We start from the raw sequence: 20163 nt of genomic DNA, 5'->3' as shown, positions 1-20163 counted from the left end.
CCCAGTGATGACCAGCAAGCCTCAGCAAGAAGGGCCCCAGGTTCCTGAGCTGGGGGGGGGGGGGGGTGAGGGCTATTGCCACACCCCCTTGACATCTGCACCCAGCCCGGGCAATGACCAAGCCATCACTGGAAGCCCCCTGGTCTCCCCTGTGGGAATGTGGGGGGTGCCACAGGCCTCAATCCCACCCCTTCCTGCTTTCTCCTTCTTCCATCCCATTTCTTTCCCTTTTCCCCTCTCCCTCTCCCTCCCAACTGCTCTGCAACAACATCAAAGAACGTAAAAAAATATATATAAACTAAAAATAAATAAATAAATAGTGAGTCTGCTTCTTGTGTTTGGTCTCTTTTCACAGGCACCTGGATTCCCTTCCATTTCTGTCATGTTGTGAAGTAGCCTGAGGCCCTCACCAGAAGCTGCCAGATGCAGCTGTCCATTCTTGAACTCTCCAGCCTGCAGAACTATGAGCTAAATAAACCTCCTTTCTTAAAATTACCCAGTCTTTGGTATTTTGTTATAGCAACACAACCAGACTAAGACAGTCATCTATATTTTATAGCACAGTGTTAACTTTTTTTTCTGAAAACACAAAATCATTATATAACTGCTTTTGTACCACTCTAATAGTTTTGTTATCAAACATACCACTAATAAGAAATCAAACTTATGTAAGCTTCATGGGACAGGAATTACCACTAAGTATTCATTTCAAGTGTGATAAAAAAAAGTTCATAAATTTAGTAATCAACTAACTACTATAGTAAAAAGAAAAACAAATAGGTTACAGAATCTTTGTGATTGTTCTTTTTCAAGGAAAATTTCCTCTTGTTCATCATTTTCTTAGCCTTACCTGAATAAGAGCACTAACATTGAGTATTGGTGTCAGCCACCATTTTGACACTCTACCTGAATTATAATGTCACCTGAGACATGCCTACGTGGGCTATAAGAATCCAACTTTATGAGGAGTTTCATAAAGTCTGGCTTAGGAAGCATTTGCATTTATGGAGCCCCACATGGACTACTCGGGCTTGAGGATCATCAAAGCTCCACCTGCACAAACGTGTAGATCACAGGCATTGCTTCTCTTCTCGGATTCCTTGTAGTTTACTAGTTTTCATTGTAGCTTTATGACTTCCATGATGGCAATTTGCTGAGTAACTACAATGTTTGAATAGTTTTCATTGATATTTTTTTTTCATTAAAGGTTTGACTACATAAATATTGAGTATCATATGTATGTTGCTCATAAGTCCTTGTCTTGAGTGTACACTGCTACAAGAGCTTAGGTAAATAGCCACATTATAGATTATGAAAAGAAATAGCCATATTATAGGTTACCATAGGTTGCATTGTAACACTAATGTTAACTATTGAAGCAATTGTAGTCATTTTAAAGAGATTTGGCATTGTTTTAGCAAAATGTCTGTCAGTTTTGGAGTTTAGTTTGGAACATAACACATTTTTTCCTACGTACAGAAATTAATGGTAACTATGGTTTTGACTAAGATGAAGTTAACCTATGAAGTTTTTTCCATAAAAGAATTATCCTTTAAGATGGAGGATCATTTAATCCTCACAACATCCCTAAAAGGTAGCTACTCTTTACTGTCAAATATATATTTAGCAATTACTATGTCCAGATACTGTATGTATAACATTAACAAAAACAGTCCTTTCAACAACTCTGTGTGGACTCTGTTGTCATCATCGTATATAGAAAATACTCAAAGGCTGCTTGCTATCATTATTATACTAAAGTTAGTAGTGAGGAAACCGATGCATAGGGTGATTAAGTAGTTTGGCTAATCTGGAATTAAATACTAGCCTGTTTTGCAGAACAAAGAACTGTTGTAAGTGACTGTGTAATATTTATAACAACACCTACAATTTTGAATGCTAAGCACTTTACATATAATTTCTCATTTAATTCTCCCAACAACCCTGTAAAGTAGCCATTACTACCCTAAATTTACAGTTAAGGAAATTGGTGCATAAAGAGGAGAAATAACTTGCCTGAAATCATATGGCTGATTAGTAATAGTCTTCTTTTTTCTACCTTCTTTATAATGCAGTGTGTGTGATCCACTGCTAATTACATTGTACCACAAATAACAGGTTTGTTAATTCCCTCTAACAGCTTACTAAGGGAAATTATGAAATTCCTCTCTGAAAGTTTCTAAAAACCAGTTCATCTGATAGGGTAGTTTAATGATGGTCCTCTCTGAAATTAAGGGAATCGACTTAGGATAACCTTTCAGTTTCTCCTAACCCTCATGTGTGATATAGGTATGCCAATACCACAAATCTTCCCTAAAAATGTAAAGGAATGTTTGTTAAAAAAATACTTAAGAATTTGATTCCAGATAGGAACCAGTAGGGTAAATAAGAATGCAAGCTGACAGCCTGTGTAAAATATTCAAAAGAGTTCTCTATAGAGAATGTTTGAAACTTCTAGGAAGACATTTTGTGCACGGAGAAATTTTATAGTTAAAAATCATTTTACTCAAATGTAGTTATAACTACCATCAAATACTATAAAATGTTTTCAAAGAGTTAACTAGAACAGATGCTTTAAAGACAATCACAGAATATCACAAGAGCATGATGATAGCAATAAGACCATGGGAGAAAAGGTTTATACAGCTTCAGGTATCCTTAATTTTAATGTAATAATGATAACAAGCAACCTTTGAGTATTTCCTACACACCACCACAATGGCTAAGTGATTCTCCTGAGTTATCTCATTTAATCCTCACTAATCCTATAAAGTTATGTGCCAGTTCCATTGCCCGAGGGAGGAAACTGAAGCTTAGAGGGGTTAGGTTACTTGTCCAAGCTTACACAGCTAATAAGTGATTGATCTGTTTTAAAGTTTAAATACATACAGTCCAACTTCAGAATCCAAACACTCAATCACTGTGCCATGCTTCCTCCATAGGATAAAACTTGTTTTTCGCCATCAAGAAAAAAGTAGGTTTTTAAAATGCCAATATGAAGTAAAATGGCCAAAGAAGAAGAAAAGCAAAAGCCTTTGATAATGTTCCAACTGAATAATCCTTGAATCATTCTAACCTCACTTGGGTCTTCTCGGGGTTTACGCCAGCTCCTGGGATTAACGGACCTACAGCACTTGTTGCTGATTTCCCCAGTTCCCTTTTGGCTCTCCTGCCTATCACAAGTCCAGACAAGTAGACTTTAAACTTTGCTCTCCCCGTTCCATCATTGTAGCTGTTTTGTTGCTCGTGTACACTACCACTTCAGGAATTCCTAGAATAGTATGGTACACTAAATGCCAGTCATAATTTTCAGCTCTTAGAAACCTACTGTTTATTGTTCTGGTCTCAAGAAAGACTCCAAAAATGTGATCATTACTACGTATAGTTTCTCTGGAATCTCGGAGAATATAGAACCAAAGCAAGCATTTTAAGGTGTATGATCTTTTCTGTCCTCTTTAGTTTTCTCTGCTTCTGAATGATGAGAAGAAACTATCCCACAGGCCACCATGCCAGAGTATAAACATAGGAAAAAATGGGAATCAGTCACATGTAACAGGTGATGTCTGACTGCCCAACACTTGCCATCCCTATCTAATTTCCTTCAAGTTTTCACGCATTGTTCACAAGGAAGCCAACAGCACTGTAAAAGAATTACTGAAGATATATCCACACGAGTGATTTTTTAATATCAAAATACTTTATGAAACAACATATAAAATTATCGCATAGGATAAATTTTATTAGTCTCTGCTTTTACTTTTAAAAGCTTTCAACAATAAATCTCCTGCTAGTCCTGGGGACAGGGCCCCACTGAGAACCTTAGTTTCCAGAAGAGGAATCTGTTCCCGGACTGTGGGATGGGTCTTGAAGTGTTCTAACACACTTTCCTGAATGAGATTCCACATCCAAACTTTCTGCTGCCTCCGTCGTTTGGCAGTCAGCTCCCCACTGGTAAGCATGAGGCCTTGGAATTCTTTCATTTTATCCCACATCTCAGTGATCCCTTCTCCACTTCTGGCAGAAATACGAACTACCTATTGAAAAGGGAAGAATCGGAATGTTTTACTTAAAATGATAGAACACATTTTCATGGGGACTCTGATATTTGCCAGTTAATTTTTACAGTCTATGGAAATAGTCAAGTGACAAAAAGGAGGTATTTTATCCTGTGTCCAAGTAAATATATGAGAACTATACTAAGGTAAGATACATAGGATTATTAAGTGAACAGCAGAAATAAGACACTGATTCAAGGTTGAATTTTTTAGCCCGGAGACTTATTTTAACTCAGGAGTGCTCAGATGGAAGGGGCATCACAGAGGACTGTGAGAGTCAGGATGAGAATGGCAGGTTAGTCTAAGGCCTGAGTGCCAGAAAATGAAGCTAAGCTGGGAAACAGCCCTATTCCCTCTTCAAATTTGCCTGACTCAGCAAGTGGGAGAGCTGAGCACCCAGCGGCTGCATGTATAAAGTGGCTCCAGACTCAACCCAGAGATTGCGATTGGGGAAAACTGGGAGTGGATAGTAAGATAAGTCATCATTGTTCTCATTATAATGATTACAGCTTATTCTTTAACAACAGTGTCCTCCTTCCTCTTGTAGATAAAGATGCCCAGATCAATATTATTGCATCACTTATTATAGGATTTCTTGTTAGTTTTCTTCTTTATTGAAAACAGCACCCAACAAGCAAAATGGGAATGGAAGTATCACATCTCAAGCCTTTTTTCTCTTACTCAAATTTGAATATAGATAATCAAATCATTATTTGTTCCATAATCTTAAGAATGGTTCCTTTAAGAAGGTATTTGGTAACATTTTCAAATGGCTCAAATCAAGCATTAAACAATCTAATCACCTGAAATATAGTTTTTGTCAGCTAGCGGTTGATGGATTATATTTAAAATCACAACTACACCCTCTGGTTTTGTCATAATTATTAAAACTATAATCTTCACATACAAGCAAAGATTGATTATATGTCTAGCTTGGGACTTACATCCTCTCTTCTAATGTACATAGTCTACTCCGGGTGAAAAATGTAAAATGAAATGCAAGCTAACCTTTGGTTTCCAGACCTCCGAACGCTTGCGGAGTAATTTCAGTGCACTCACATACTCTGCTTGTATCCTTCGAGCTGGCACAATCAAGTCTCCATCAGATTTAGTTACAGCTACCAGATCTGCCATCTCAATTATACCCCTTTTGATACCCTAAAGAGAAAAAGGGAAGAAACTGATTTATCAGAAACATTTAATTTAATAACAACCAGCCTAAAAATGGGACAGTCAACGCTAAGATTTTGAAAGTCATATAGTTCATTAACTAACTTTTTCTCTTCATCTTCCTAAACCCTGGGTACCAGGAATCACAATTATTTGACAGAAATTACTCAAAAGCACTGGCTCTTACAATTATTGAATTCATCTGTAATATCACTTCTAAATTTGGAGACTACATATTGAAATACATTCAGAATCAGAGTAAATATATCAAGACACAAGATGATTGAGTGGCAGGAGACAGTCCACATTGTCTCATGATGGATTCTGCTTTTCATGAGCTAACACTGCAGGATGCAGAACCACCCATCATTAAGGTGCTTAAAAAGAAAACACACACATCATTAACATTTGCATTTCCAGAAATGAAGTCTTTGAATTTTTTCTTAAATGTCTATAGCATTTTTTTTTCCAACTTGCATTTGAGGAAAAATAACCTGATGGCTAAAAATGCCTCAATCTCTTGATTTAAATTGTGTTGCGTAAAAACATTAAAAATAAAGGATAAAATCCAAAGGCCAAACCTTATTTGGGAAATACAAATTTTTCCATCTAAGTTTTAAATTTTTTTCAAATATTTCTAAACATAACATTCAATTATTAAATTCTAATAGTTAATGTTTCTTTCTTTTTTTTTTTTTTTTTAAAAAGATGACCGGTAAGGGGATCTTAACCCTTGACTTGGTGTTGTGAGCACCATGCCCACCCAGTGAGCAACCGGCCATCCCTATATGGGATCCGAACCCGTGGCCTTGGTGTTATCAGCACCGCACTCTCCCGAGTGAGCCACAGGCCGGCCCCTAATAGTTAATGTTTCTAAATCACAGCATTCATAGTTGGCTATGACTATTATTTAGAATTATAAAATTGAAAGGGAAGTGTTATATAATAAAGAACTCACCCTGTCTTTGTCCAGGTTCCTAGGAAGTAACCTCTAAATTTTTGGAATTTCCTGAGTGATAGGAGTGTCTTTGTTATTCATTGCAGGTGTCTGGGACCGTACCTGAGTTCATGCAACAAGATCACTCAGGAATGGGGGGGCCTGACCATGCCAGAAAGACCTAGAATGTGTTTAGAGGATTGGGGCTTTGTGCCCCGCGATTCAACCCAACTTCTGGGAAGGGGAGATTGAGCTCAATTATATGACCAATGATTTGATTGATCATGCCTATGATGAAGGAAATAATCAAAATGAAGCAGGTTTTCCAAAACTCACTGCCTCAGGATAAGTTTCATGAACTTGATACAGACATCTTGTTCTTAAGATAAACAATACATATGGTTAGAACTGCTGATTTATTAATGTGTAACCTGCTGGTTCTGAATAAGCCATTTAGATATTGTTAAGAATAGCTGAAGCATGAAATTTCTGTTTCAGGTTGCACATAGACATTTTTGGTTCTCATGGTGTTATCAGTAGTCAATGATTGTGATCTTTGCGCTCTGTGAGAAAGGACAACTGTACTTGGAAAATTCCCCCTCTCTTTTGAAACCCCCTTATACAAACCTTTGCTTGTGGTAGACTTCAGAGCACCTTTCAACTCTGTAGGCTTGTGATTCTCAGGTTGATCCTCAAGCTCAGCTTTGAATAAACCCTTATAAAATTATTTTTGCCTAGGGGCTTCTGGTCAAGATGGCAGAAGAGACGGTCCCCACTGTTACTCTCTCCCACAAATCAAACACTTACAACTATGAAAAAACGACGACAGCCAAGCTGGGGCTGCTAGAGCTCAGGGGAAGAGGAGGAGAGACCTACGGAGTGAATGAAAGTGGGTAAAGCCATGATGAGAGAAAGAAGAAACTTCTCTAATTGTTTTGAGCCCAGGCCACTTCCAGGCTAGCCCTGGTGAGCACATGGAGCAGGAGCCGGCAAAAGCCACAGCTGTGCTCTTTGGATGAAGTTGCTTGGAGGCGGCAGGGGAGAAGAGGGCCTTGGTGGCCACCAGGGCAACAGTACCACCAACAGGGTTCCCGTGGACCCACATAGGAGCGGGGAGCCACGACAACTGAAGAAAAGGAGCCACTCAGAGGCCAGTGAGTCATGGCAAGGGACCGGCGCATGGGCCACCCCATGGAAGTGTTTGCAGCATGGGCAGTGGGGAAGACGAGCCCACCAGGAGAACATTGGAGCACAGCAAGGACAGCTGATTGGCACCCTAATCAGTGAAGGACCACTCAGAGGAGACTGGTCAGGAATATAGAATTGCATGGTGCACAGTTTGATGGAAAGACTCAGGCCCAGACCAGAGTTCCTACACAACCCAGGTGCTCCGGATTTCTCTAGACCCAGAAGTATCTATAAAGTCAACTATTAAAACCCGAGCTGCACAAAAAGCCTTCCCTAGGGAATCAGCAGCAAAGCAGAAATTTAGCCCAACCACAGAGTTCAAGTGCTGGTCCCCACAGGAAGTTCTCCCATTTTAGAAGTAAGCAAAAGACAACAAATTAGTTCCAGCACAGAGTTTAAGTTGTGGGAACAGCAAACAATTCAACACAGAACCGAAGGAAAAAAACAAAGTACCCACAACCAGAGACAAAGTTTGATATTAACTAGTAAAGGTCTCATTTCACCAAAGAACACCTATAACATCTAGAAGCACCGGAAGTCCCATGGGCTACCAAGCCAGAAAAGGGGGAGGGCTGTGGGCCTCAGCCATTCCCCCTGACACCTGCAGCCAGCCCAGCTGCGACCACCAAGCTGCCATAGGAAGTGCCCCTGGCTCTCCTGAACCAGGGTGGTGAGGGGCTGAGGGCCTTGGCCATGCCCCACCAACACACACAACCAGCCCAGAGATGACCACCAAGCTGCAGCAAGAAGGGTCCTGGGTTCCCAAGCTGGGGTGGTGGGCAGCAAGGCCTTTTTGCCACACTCCATCTGCACCCAGCCCAGCAATGACCAAGCCACCACTTGAAGCCCCCCAGTCTCCCCTGTGGGAATGAAGGGGGGTGCCACAGGCCTCAATCTCATCCCTCCTCCTTCCTCCTTCTTGCATCACATTTCCTTCCCCTTTCCCCTCTCTCCATCCCTCCCAGCTGCTCCACAACATCATAGAATGTAATAAAATAATATTAATAAAATTAAAAAAAAATTCAACATAGGCTTTTTTATTGAGCAGATAAGCTAGAAACAAAAGTATTTCCTGTGTACCTGTGTGCCCACCAGAGACCAAGATACTTTCAAATACACTATGTTAATTTCGACAACTGTATGAGGTGGTATTAATCTTCTCATTTTAAAGCTGGTGAAGCCAAAGCTCAGAATGTAGTTAGATTGTTAAAGATCTTAGGAATAAGTGGTAGAGTCAGAATGTAACCTGGGCTGGCCCGTGGCTCACTCGGGAGAGTGTGGTGCTGATAACACCAAGGCCAGGGGTTCAGATCCCATATAGGGATGGCCGGTTGACTCACTGGCTGAGCACGGTGCTGATAACACCAAATCAAGGGTTAAGATCCCCTTACCGGTCATCTTTTTTAAAAAAAAAAAAAACAAAAGAATGTAACCTAGGTGTACCTGACCTCAAAGCCTGATCTTATTTTTACCTTACCACATTGTCACAGACTTTAAGTTCAAACCATTTTTGAACTGTCTTTATCTTTCAGTTCTACCATTAATAAGCATTAGTGAATAGTATCATTTTCAAAGAATGTATAAGGCTTTTTAAAAAGCAGGAACTCAAGCTCAAATAACATCTATATATACTCATATGCTAATCAAGATCCAGGATCTTACTTAAGTAAGTAGTATCCTAAGATGTGACTATGAACAAAACTCTTTCATGAATTTTCTAATTTGTCTTCCCTATTTGAAGACATTACTTTCTCTGTTACTGATGTATACATATCCACCTTAATGATGGGGGGGAAAGAAATATCTCTTCCTCATCCATCACTAGATTCATGGTTCAAGCCCCTATAATAAAAGACAGATTAGTAAGAGAAAAGTATACTTATTTAATGTAAGTTTATTTACTTATTTAATATAAGTTTTATGTGACGTGGGAGAATTCATAAGGAAGGGAAAACTCAAAGAAACAAGAACACTTGTTTATTTTTATGCTGAGGTTTGAAGAAGAGCAGACAGTTGTGAAGAAATATCATTGGAAGACAGAAGAGAATAACCTAATGGTAATAAACTGGGGGGAACTTAGCAGGCCTGTTTGCTCAGATTCTTTCTGTGTCCCTGTGTCTTCAGAGATAAGGATGTTTCTTTTTTCCAGGGATAGAAAGGGCATCTCTCAAATGAGGGTCTTATGATTGCCTCTGAGGAGAAGGGCAAGGGGAAGGTGAAAGTGACTTTCCTGTTTCTGCTGTTTTTTCAGATTCCTTCAGTTTAAACTATTCAGTATTCCAAGGTGCCATATTTTGGAATAGTGTGTCCTGAATCCCATCAATGTGTTTTTAAGTATTTCACCTATGGACATATTATGTGTGTTCTTTATCGTATTTAAAAGTGCTTTTCTAACCTAGGAGCTATATTTTGTATCCTACTACATTTTATAAATGATCAAATGACCAAAAAAAAAACAAAATCAAAAAAAAATTTCTGCCTCAACAACCTTGATTTCAGTCTACACCTACATAATGAAACCCCAATAAAAAATTCAGGACATGAAGCTCAAGGGAGCTTCCTGGCTGGTGATATACATCAACGTGCCAGGAGAGAAATGTGTGCTAGGGAAACAGAAGCTTCATGTTCAGGACCCTCCCTGACTTCTCCTCCTGAGTCTCTTCATTTGGCTGCTCCTAATCTGTATCTTTACAATAAAACTATAACTGTAGTACAGTACTTTCCTGAGCTTAGTGAGTCACTCTCATGAATTATTGAACCTAAAAGTAGTAGAAACCCTCAAATTTGTAGCCAGTTGGTCAGAGGTGTGGGTGCCTGGCAACCCTGGAGCTTGCAGCTGGTGCGTGAACTGAGGGGAGGCTTGTAGAGGGCTATGCCCTCGACCTATGAAATTTGCACTAACTCTCGGTAGTTAGTGCCAGAAATGCATTGCAGGAGGAGAGTAAGGATCCTATTGTACAATATAGAAACCATGGTAATGGGATCCCAGTTAAAAACAAAGTGATATCTTATGCAGAACTTTTGAACCAAGTGTACCAAAAACACCCATGCAAAAGTGGTCTCTTCTGGTTGGAGTTATCCATGTATTCCAGTCACTTCCATGTTACACGTGGAAAAAATTAAGTTGTATAATTAGCTCAAGGTCAATCATCCTATTACTATAAGTTGGGAAAAAATATAGAGACTTTGCCTATGACTCAGGTACTTTAGCCAATGTGAATGATGTTTCTTGCTTTATGCTATTATCAACTTAATTTACAAAAAAAAAAAAAAAACCACTGAAAATTTGTACTTTCAGAGATATGCGTTTTGTATTTTGGTGGGGAGAAAATCAAAATAATTACCTGCAATTCATCTCCTCCTGCTGGTGGCAGTAGTAAAATAAACATGTCAACCATGTCAGCAACAGCAAACTCTGATTGACCCACACCTGAAATTATAATCACAACTGTACACTAAAATATTCACAGTTATTAGACTTTCTCAACAACATTGTCATTCCCATTCCACTCCACTCACTCATACTTGTGGTCACTCACTCAAGCTGGTCACCCCTTTAAACTTCCCACCACTGAAGAATTGATTAAACGTCTCTGTCTTATCCCGAGAAAACCAGTTATCCTTCCCAGCTCTCTCCCATCCTTATTCCCATTATATCTGTTCCTTGACTGAATGGAGAACTTTAGAGACCTCCCTTCTCTCCTCTCTCTCAGCTCTTTCTTGGCAGCCTGAACACTGTGACTCCAACCTTAAACCATGCCTGCCAATACTTTCATTTTTTTTTTGCCTTCTCATCCTTTTACTCAGTCTGTGAACCCCCAATCAGGGATCAATCCAACAATGTGTGCTCTTTCCTCTATAAGCATGTGGGAGAAATCATTCAGCTATATGGACAGGCACCACTATAGGGTCATGGTCTCCAGCACCTGCACATCTTCCCCACTGCATGGTAAAAGCAATCTCCATAAATGCTCTCAGCTTCCTTTCCCATTTCTCACAGCAGCTATTACAAACATTCACTTCCCATAATCTCCCCACGTGAAGATGACCACGACACCTACTTCACAGAGGAAATAAAGGCAAGAACTTCTTCAGCTTCTCCCTCTCCCCCTCCACAGATAGACAGACACAAATACAAACTCAGCCTTACCACCTCCACTGCAGTATCAGTGTAAGTACTGGCTGAAGACGAGCCTCTCTCTTCCCCACTTCTGCTGAGCCCTCGCTCTGCTGTATCTTTAACCTCCCCGTTGTCTACGGGCTCTTGTCCCTCAGCACACCATGCAAATTGTGCTCAAGTCTTTCTTGTATTAAAACCAAACAAAACAAGACAAAAACTCACAAACTTCTCCAATTCTCACTGTATTTCTCACTTTCTCTTTATAGTCAAGTTTCTAGAAGAAAGTAATTTACATTCACTGTCTCCACTTCACCACTTCACATTAATCTCAACCCACTTAGATCTGGCTTCTACACCCCCTGCTCCCCTAAAACTTCTCTGGAAACTCTCTGCTTCCTTGATGTGGTAGAGACTTCTAGTTGCCTATTCAATATCTATTCTTCCCTACTTCCTTACCGCACTGTTACTAGGAGCATCAATGTACCAGGTGAAAGACCACATTCAGGAGGTCCCCTTTCAGCTACAGATTGTTAATGAGGGAAAGCAAAAGTCATTAGATGAGGTTTCCAGGAAAGTTCTTTAAAGAAAGCTAACCCATTTAGGAGGTATACCTCTTCCACCTACCCCTCCCAGCTTCCTCACTCCCCCTTCTTCCCTCCTCCTACCTGGAATATGATTGTGATGGAGCTTCTTATGCCACCTTTTAACTATGAGCAACCTTGAGGATGGTAAGTAAGTGTAAAGAATGGTGAAGCTACAGAAGAAGGCTGTGACACTAAGGACACTGCAGAAGCACCACACCTGCTCTGGACTTCCTGCCTCTGGGCTTCTTTTGTTTACAAGAAAATAACCTCTTTCTTGTTTGAGTCACTGTTAGCTCAAGTCTCTGGCACAAGAAAATAAATACAATTTCTGGGTAATACTCTTGGTTTTTATGGTACCCTTCTCCTTTGATTCTCCTCCTACCACTCAGGCAATTCTTCCTCCATCCACCCTTACATGGTGGAGTTCCTAAAGCCCAGTCTTGGCTATTGTTATGGACTGAATTCCACCCCCATCCCCCCCAATCCCACATTGAAGCCCTAACCCTCAACGTGACTATATTTGGAGACAGGGTCTTTAAAGAAGTAATTGAAGTTAAATGAGGTAATAAGGGTGTGGGCCTAATCCAACAGGACTGGAGAGAGGAAGAGATGCAGGGGAGCAGGCGTACACGGAAAAGGCAACACAAGGACCCAGCACAAGGAAGGCCGTCTGCAAGCCAGGGAGAGAGGCGTCAGCAGAAACCAACACCTCAATCCTGAACTTCCAGCCTCCAGAACTGTGAGAAAATAGATTTCTGTTGCATAAGCCACCCAGTCTATGGTATTCTGTTAGGGCAGCCCTAGTGGACTAACACAGCTATCTTCCATTTTTGCCCCATATTTTCCCCAGTTGATATGAACCAAATTCATAACTTGAAGTGTGAAACTATGAACTATGCTGATAACTGTTAAGTCTATATTTCTCATTCTTTTCTCTTAAAACACTTGGATACTTAATAAGCACCTCACACTTAATATATTGAACTCATTATTTTCCCCTCTCCAAAGCCACCTTTCTCACAGTATTCCTATTATCTTCTATACCTCTTCCTTCCTTACTTCTTATTCCTAATCATGGATGAAGTCCTGCCAATTTACCCTCCATGTTTAAATGGTAAGCTCTTTGAGGGTAGGGATCAAAGCCTATAAACTCATATCTTCTATGAAGTCTGGGATAATATATTGTATTTAATTATGCTGTTATCAAGTATCTGCTGAATGAACAAAATTAAATTAGTTGCCACTCATCTTTATACAGCATTCATAATAATATTTTTATGAAATAGAATATCATACTCACCTACAGTTTCAATAAGAATGATGTCATATCCTCCTCCTTCACACAACAGAATAGCCTCATTTGTGGTCCTTGTCACACCTCCTAAAGTTCCTCTAGTAGGAGACGGCCTGATGTATGCATTCATGTCTCTCGATAATTCAGTCATTCGGGTTTTATCACCCAAGAGCGATCCTAAAACACAAAATCACATTTCATAATGCGGAACAGTTGTAAGGGACAATTTTCAAAGAGACGGTTCCTAGGGGGAGTGCTGTATGCCATTTCTCCCAAAGTCTCAAATTGTATTTCATATTATTGAGCTTTCCTCCAATTTGTTGTATACAATGATGCCAGATTAATCTTTTTAACATTTCAAGCCCCTCAAAACCTATGATGGCTTCTCACTGATCAGAGGTGCAAATCTAGATCCTACAGCCGAGCACTGAAGGCCCTCAGAACCCGGCCTACCTTACTTGTTCAATTTCATCTCCCACTAGTCCCCAAACCAACCCTCCATTCTAGCCAGGGTGTTTAACATCGTTGTGTCTACATCCTACTCTCCTTTGTGTGCATTCTCACGCCAGAGGCATATTCTCTGTTTTCTCGCTGCTAATTTAAATGTGTCAGGCCCAGGGTCTAGGTCCTGGCTCCACCATTTCTTGCTGTTCAATTTTGGGAGATCACTTTATCATCCTGAACCCCTCTTTCTTCAGCTACATTACAAGGGTGATAAGCCACTGGGAGAATCAACTGTAATTAAATACTGGAATGTGCTTCGAAAACTGTTAATAACAAGAACACAGAACTTATCTACCTTACAAAGATCAGTTTAAGTCCTTGCTCCTTCATACAGTCTTTCTGGAACTTTTTCACCCCATGCCCATCTCTGTGAATTTCTATAGTACAACTGCTCTGCAGTTTGTGCCAGCATCCTGGAGGGCATAAGAGAACTTCAGTGTCCCACCCCTCCCTCTTATCTCCATAAGCACCCTCCACTCCCCATTCTTTTATTTGTATAGATGACATTTTCTCAACCTTATGTAAATGACATGCAAATGCATCTTCAAGCTGCCCTTTCCACTCCATCTGTTGCTTCTAAGCCCTTACTACTCAGAAGTTGTGGAGCCCTCACTGAATGCAATGGAAACCAATTGAATAAACGGAAAACTATTGATACAACATATTTTTTGTTTTCATATCTATATGTCTTATTTCCTTCACACAGCAGTTCTCAACTGTCCTTCCCACCTATATGAAAATGAGGGCCACTTATGAAAAACTCCTTCATTAAAATACTTACCTTTAACAAAGTTCTTAGACTGTAAATAAATTAGACAACACATTAGCATGGATTTAATCTTGGACCTGTGAGTATAAATTTCATTTTACAGTTAACCATTTTAATATACTGAATCAAAAACTTTGAATGTTCTGAGCTAATTTTCTCTATGAGTGGCACAAGAATTGCTGTCCACGTCTCTATTGACCTAAGTCCCCTGAAATATAATTATATCATCCTTCTTTACTTCTTAGCATTAAACCTACAGTACACCACACTATACAAACCAAACACCTCCACAAAGCACCCCATACTTACCCCTTCACTAGACATATCATATGGTAGTGGCTTATGCTTACCTGTTCGTTTCCCTCAGAAGATGTAAAATTCCATAAGGCCAAGAGGACTGTGTTTTACTCACCACTAAACAACACAGTACCTTCTATGCACAATGCCTCACCAATAGGAGGAATTCAAATTCTTGTTAAGGAAATAACTGTAATCTGAGAAGCTTAAATAATAGAGAGGAGTAAGGGAAGAAAAACATTTCCCATGTATTTATACGGTATGCTTTAAGATTTCTTTAAATGACCCTTTGGGGAACTAAGTTTATATTCATTTTACCTCTGATAAGCTGCAAATTAAACTTTGAGTGACTGAATGACCTCAAATCATTAAGTAATTGCTGAACATGGTACAATGTACAATGCTCTGTACTAAGTGTTGTAAGGGAAGAGCAGTACATTACAGGGTCCCCCTAAGAGCTTTCTGCTCATCTGATCATATAATATAAATAGGTGACAGGTTATAAACAGCAGTAAGATTTTTTTTTTAAAAAGCTTAAGAAGTGTTATAACAATATGAGGAAAATAATGAATAAGGGCCCATTTTCCAACTGTGCAGCTGCTGATCCAGCCAGAAAAAACAACCAGAACGATGAGGGGCCTAGCCCTAGGTATGACAGCCAAAGGGCTGAAACTTGCTATTGGTCATCTTCAACTTGTGGCACCTGTTATTCCAGTTCTCTAAGTACCCACAGCTGACCTCCTCTGTAGAGTCCAATGCTCCCAAACTACCTCCCTCAGGTTCCACCTCACTCTGCAGTTCCTTCAGTGAGATCGAACTCAGCTAGCTGTTAGAAGTCACCTAACTGTGAAAATTCCCACTAAACTGTAACAGAGAACCCCCACAAGCCCTGCAGTTTAGAGATAATCAGCCATACTCACCACCACTAGTACAAGAAGAAGGGTCCACAGCTAGCACAGCTAATTTGTGTCCTCTCTCAGTAAGCATTTTTCCAAAATATTCTATAAATGTTGATTTTCCAGCACCAGGGGGGCCAGACAATCCTATGGTGGAAAGAGATTTAATTTAACGAAACAAATGATATTACCACAATGATCACTTTTATTGAATAAAATATCAAACTATCTTCTATTTCCCCTAACTTATTAAAATCACCAGTTTATTTTAACAGGTCCTAAAGCAGTAAATGAAGGTCCATTTCTTTATCTAATTCCTGAGTAATAGGTATATAGGAAAGAAACAATTCTGAGTTCCATATGTTCACAAAATCCACTTTTAAAAAGTACAAAACATGCTTTGCCTTTGTACTATAACGTACATCTTTATGGACAGATTTCATTGCCTATGTTGTTAATGTGCTCAATTTCTACATCTGCTCATCTCTCGTCATAATCAGTAATTATTCCACCTACCTCAATTCTGTATTTGTCTTCCCATTGGAAAAACAACTCATTACTCTAGAAATTCCCAGTGATTGAGAAAGTAATTTTCTATTTATAAAGAATCTTTTTTTCTTCATCTCACTCATAACTCAAAGAATATAATATAAACTGAATCCTGAAAAAATAATTTGTGTTAAGAAAGGCAGAAAACTCCCCTACTTGGAGAGTCAGAGCATGGCAGGTAAGAGCACACACAAACCCTGGAGCTGGTAGGTCAGTTCTCGTTCTAGCTCTGCATCTTATGAGCTGTGAGGTCCTGGGCAGTTACCCTCCTTCTGTGCCTCAGTATCCTCCACAATAAAATAGATACGGTAATAACACCTCTATCTTTTGGTTGTTTTAAGAATTAGGCGAGTTAGTGTTTGCAAGATGTTTAGAACAGGGTGTAGAATATAGCGCATGGCATAAGAGATATATAAATGTATGTTTAATACAGTATAAGACATAGGCATTTAATTGTTAACTATATTCAAAAGTAAATATGGTACATGGTATGCTTGACTCCATTCCACAATTCTCAGGGCAGCCTCCTATCTTAAACACCTTTATAGATGCTGAATACACATTTGTTGCTTTCATTTATAATGGTGATAAAATAATTGCAACAAAGATAGAGGTTTATCTGGCCTCCTAAGATCAGGATGGAAGAACCAGAATAGCATCGCAAAATTATATATGAATTGCCGGTTAACTCCAGACATTTCTGGGACATTTTCTCTTTAAAGAGTCTCTAAAACACTTCATCATAACTAGAATTTCTCTTTGGGAGTTTGCTATTTTCTCTGCCCACAATACATAAAGATTATTAACATCCAATGTAGTACTCTCAAATGAGATTCCCTCAGTGAGTGCAGAAGAATAAGGAGTGTGAAAAACGTGGACCAGTACAAGGAATGGTTGGTGAGCTATTTTTGAAATTTTTGTAAAGGATCTCTACCCTTTACCGTAAAAACTAGGTTTTAATCCTTATATTGCCAACAAACTATGATTTAACAGTCTAATGGAATGTCAATTTTTAAATGTATTTACTCATTCCCCACAACATTTCTGCATTTTGACCCTATTTCAAGTTGTTTTTAGTAGAAGGGTTGGCTTAAATCACCTCGTTTACCGTTACAGGATACTTTCTCATTCCACCCAAACTGCCTTGCTTAATTCATGCTGGTCAAATATATCTAAAATGTTTTAAAATGCACAATTGCAAAAATACAACAAGGTGATTTACAATTACAGAACCAAGTCAAACTGTTCAAAAAAGAAAGTGAACATCTAATATACAGATGGCAAAAGAATATGGTCTCTCCTATAAAATACATTTTGGTACTGACTTGGCTGGGTTTGAAGCCACTCCAGAAACTCAACAAACAGTATCTGAAAGTAGCGAGACTTGCTTGTAGAAATACTAATGAAATACCCAAGAAGTACAACTTGGAAATGTTATAAGGATAATTATAGTTGATATAATCACAAAAACAGAGAATTCACTTTAGACTCTTAAGTAGAGGGATTACCGAAAGGAGTAAACTGGTTAACAGTTCTTCCTAAGCGTATTTCTATTCTGGGAGCCAGAGCAAAATTCTTGCTAAAACAGAACTCATATTATTCCCTTAAAATACAGAGCCTTGGTTTAAATGTCATGGCAATTTTCTCAATATAACAAGGCTAATATTTGCAAGGAAAAGGTATTTAAAATTCAACATCTACCCAAAGGGAATCATTGTGCAGTATATGCATGTATTCAAACAACTCACTGTACCCCACAAATATTTACAAATAAATGTTAAAAAATAAAAATTAAATTCATCAAAAAATCCTGAAAAAAATCCCCATTAGATTGCAAACTATTTAGACTTATTTTAAAAGAAGACAGAGAATTTAGAAAAATATTTACTGAACAACAAAAAAAATACTGACCCACTCGAAATGCTAGTGGTTTTCCTTCATTTAATTGTTCCTGTTCTTTGTGGTGAACTAATACTTTCTGAAGAAGCACCTGAGCTAACTCCTTTTTCCTGTTGTGAGTTGATTCTACAAGAGTTATGGCCTCTGCTAAGCAAGCCCTTTGCCCTTGGATTAAACCAGTATAAAGTTTATCCACAAATCTTTGTTCCTTATCTGAAAGTCCTTCTGTGTGGTCCTTTAAGGCTGTTTGTACACATAATTTTCTCTTTAAACCATTTGACAGCAGCATCCACTTTGTACAATAGAGTCCAAGAGAATTAAATGGCTGAGCACTTGAGATTCCTGATCCGAGATGAATACTTGGGTGAAAGATGAAGTGGTAATGTCGGAAAGTTGTTCTTAAAAGGCCTTTCAGAAAAAGCTGGTGAGGATGAGGATGTGACAGCAACATGAGAATATTCATTTTGTTTGTAGCTGAAGAAAACATTAGACGCATTTGAGCTCAATGTGATTTGTGACCTCCCTAGAAGAAAGAAAAACACATTTTTGCCAGTTCAATATATAACTAAGATACTGAAGTAGCAAAGTTGAAAGCATAATGTTTTCCCCATATTCTAAAACACACATAGTCAGGGTTCCTGTAGTACAAACAGGTGAAAGTTTTCTTACTAATTGAAAAGATCCCCGCCTTGGCCACATTAACATTCAGTGTAACCCAACTTGGAACTCTATTGTGAAATGGAATTTACATCAAAAATTTTTTCTAAACAAAAACCAAATATGCAAAACCCTTTTAGGGTAGAAATCTTATGTGATGCTTTTTCTTACATTCATTTTAATTTCTTCAGCTTAATACACCCGGTTCTGAAACACATAGAAAAGTTTAAAAAAAGAGCTCCTTCTGATGCTGGCCATTTATTCGTTTGCTACAAAATAAATGTGAGCAGTTGTATGGGCGCTTGAGGTGTTAGTTTAGACATGAGTATGTACTAAATAGACTTACCCTGGAACACAGATATATGCAAAGAATAGCTCAGCTTAAGCACACAAACAACAAGCCTTAATGGGAAGTGAACTGTGAGGGATGTGTAGTAACTAGATCAGTGTATCTCAAAGTATGGTCAGAACGGCCTGGGCTTATTAAAAATGCATATTCCCAGCCCCATTAATCAGAATCTCTGTAGGTAAGCACACTAAAGTTTGAACCACTACAGAGCTAGATAAGAATTCTTTACTTGATTTATTGATACTCTCTACTTCAAACTGTATTAGATAATGCAAGCTGACATAAATACTGAGTCCAGACAGTGCAGAGGTTATCAGCCATGGCCACTATGAGTTTCTGCCACTTAAGCTACAATGACTTTGGTCAAGTTACTTAACCACTCTGTGCCTCAGCTTCTTCCTGAACAAAGAGAACAGGTAAGAGAGTAGGATGGTTGTGGGAATGAAATGACTCAATGCATGTAAAAAGCTCGGAACAATGCTTAGCACAGAGTAAGAGCTCAATTAACATTAGCTTTTATTATTAGTAGTATTCTAATTTATAAAACATTGGTAATAATTAGGTCACAGACCTAACTTCCAGTGGCAAGCTAAAATTTACAGATTCATATAACCTACCTAGCTTGGATTTATGATTATTTGTAAATTTTGGTTTTCAAGTACCTCATAGCACAATGAAATTAATTACTTTATTGACGCAAGGTACCTCTCTAAATGATATTTCCAGGCCAATGAACATGAAAGTAATTTTAACTAATTAACATTCTATTAGGGAAAAAGAAGAAATAGTTTAGGGTTTTTTTAATTGGTAGAACCATAACTGCTAATCAGTTTTCCAAAGATGACAATCTTTTCTATTTTCAGAGGCATTATAACTTCTATTTATACAAAATTAG

General features: G+C 38.8%; 1 protein-coding gene across 1 annotated transcript; it reads right to left on the bottom strand.

The window, feature by feature from the left end:
• Positions 1-3663: 3663 nt before the first annotated feature.
• On the bottom strand, positions 3664-18770 carry MMAA (methylmalonic aciduria (cobalamin deficiency) cblA type). The gene is made up of 6 exons (XM_008578628.1): positions 18275-18770; positions 15839-15961; positions 13355-13525; positions 10695-10780; positions 5064-5213; positions 3664-4034 (listed from the first exon to the last, which is right to left on the bottom strand). The coding sequence occupies exons 1-6, from the start codon at positions 18756-18758 to the stop codon at positions 3741-3743; spliced, it is 1308 nt and encodes a 435-aa protein (XP_008576850.1). The 5' UTR covers positions 18759-18770; the 3' UTR covers positions 3664-3740.
• Between the last annotated feature and the right edge of the window lie 1393 nt (positions 18771-20163).

This window comes from Galeopterus variegatus, unplaced genomic scaffold, assembly GCF_000696425.1.
Source record: "Galeopterus variegatus unplaced genomic scaffold, G_variegatus-3.0.2 Scaffold1731, whole genome shotgun sequence".
Lineage (NCBI taxonomy): Eukaryota > Metazoa > Chordata > Mammalia > Dermoptera > Cynocephalidae > Galeopterus > Galeopterus variegatus.
Note: the sequence above shows the minus strand (reverse complement) of the source record. Positions and strands in the feature narration are given on the sequence as shown.

Excerpts from the sequence above, each read along its gene's own strand:
- MMAA (XM_008578628.1), bottom strand. The coding sequence starts at position 18,758 with ATGCGTCTAATGTTTTCTTCAGCTACAAACAAAATGAATATTCTCATG. Across the intron at positions 13,526-15,838 it reads TTCTTCTTGTACTAGTGGTG|GATCGCTCTTGGGTGATAAA; the intron begins GTGAGTATGGCT and ends TTTGTGTTTTAG. Across the intron at positions 10,781-13,354 it reads CATTCTTATTGAAACTGTAG|GTGTGGGTCAATCAGAGTTT; the intron begins GTGAGTATGATA and ends TTATAATTTCAG.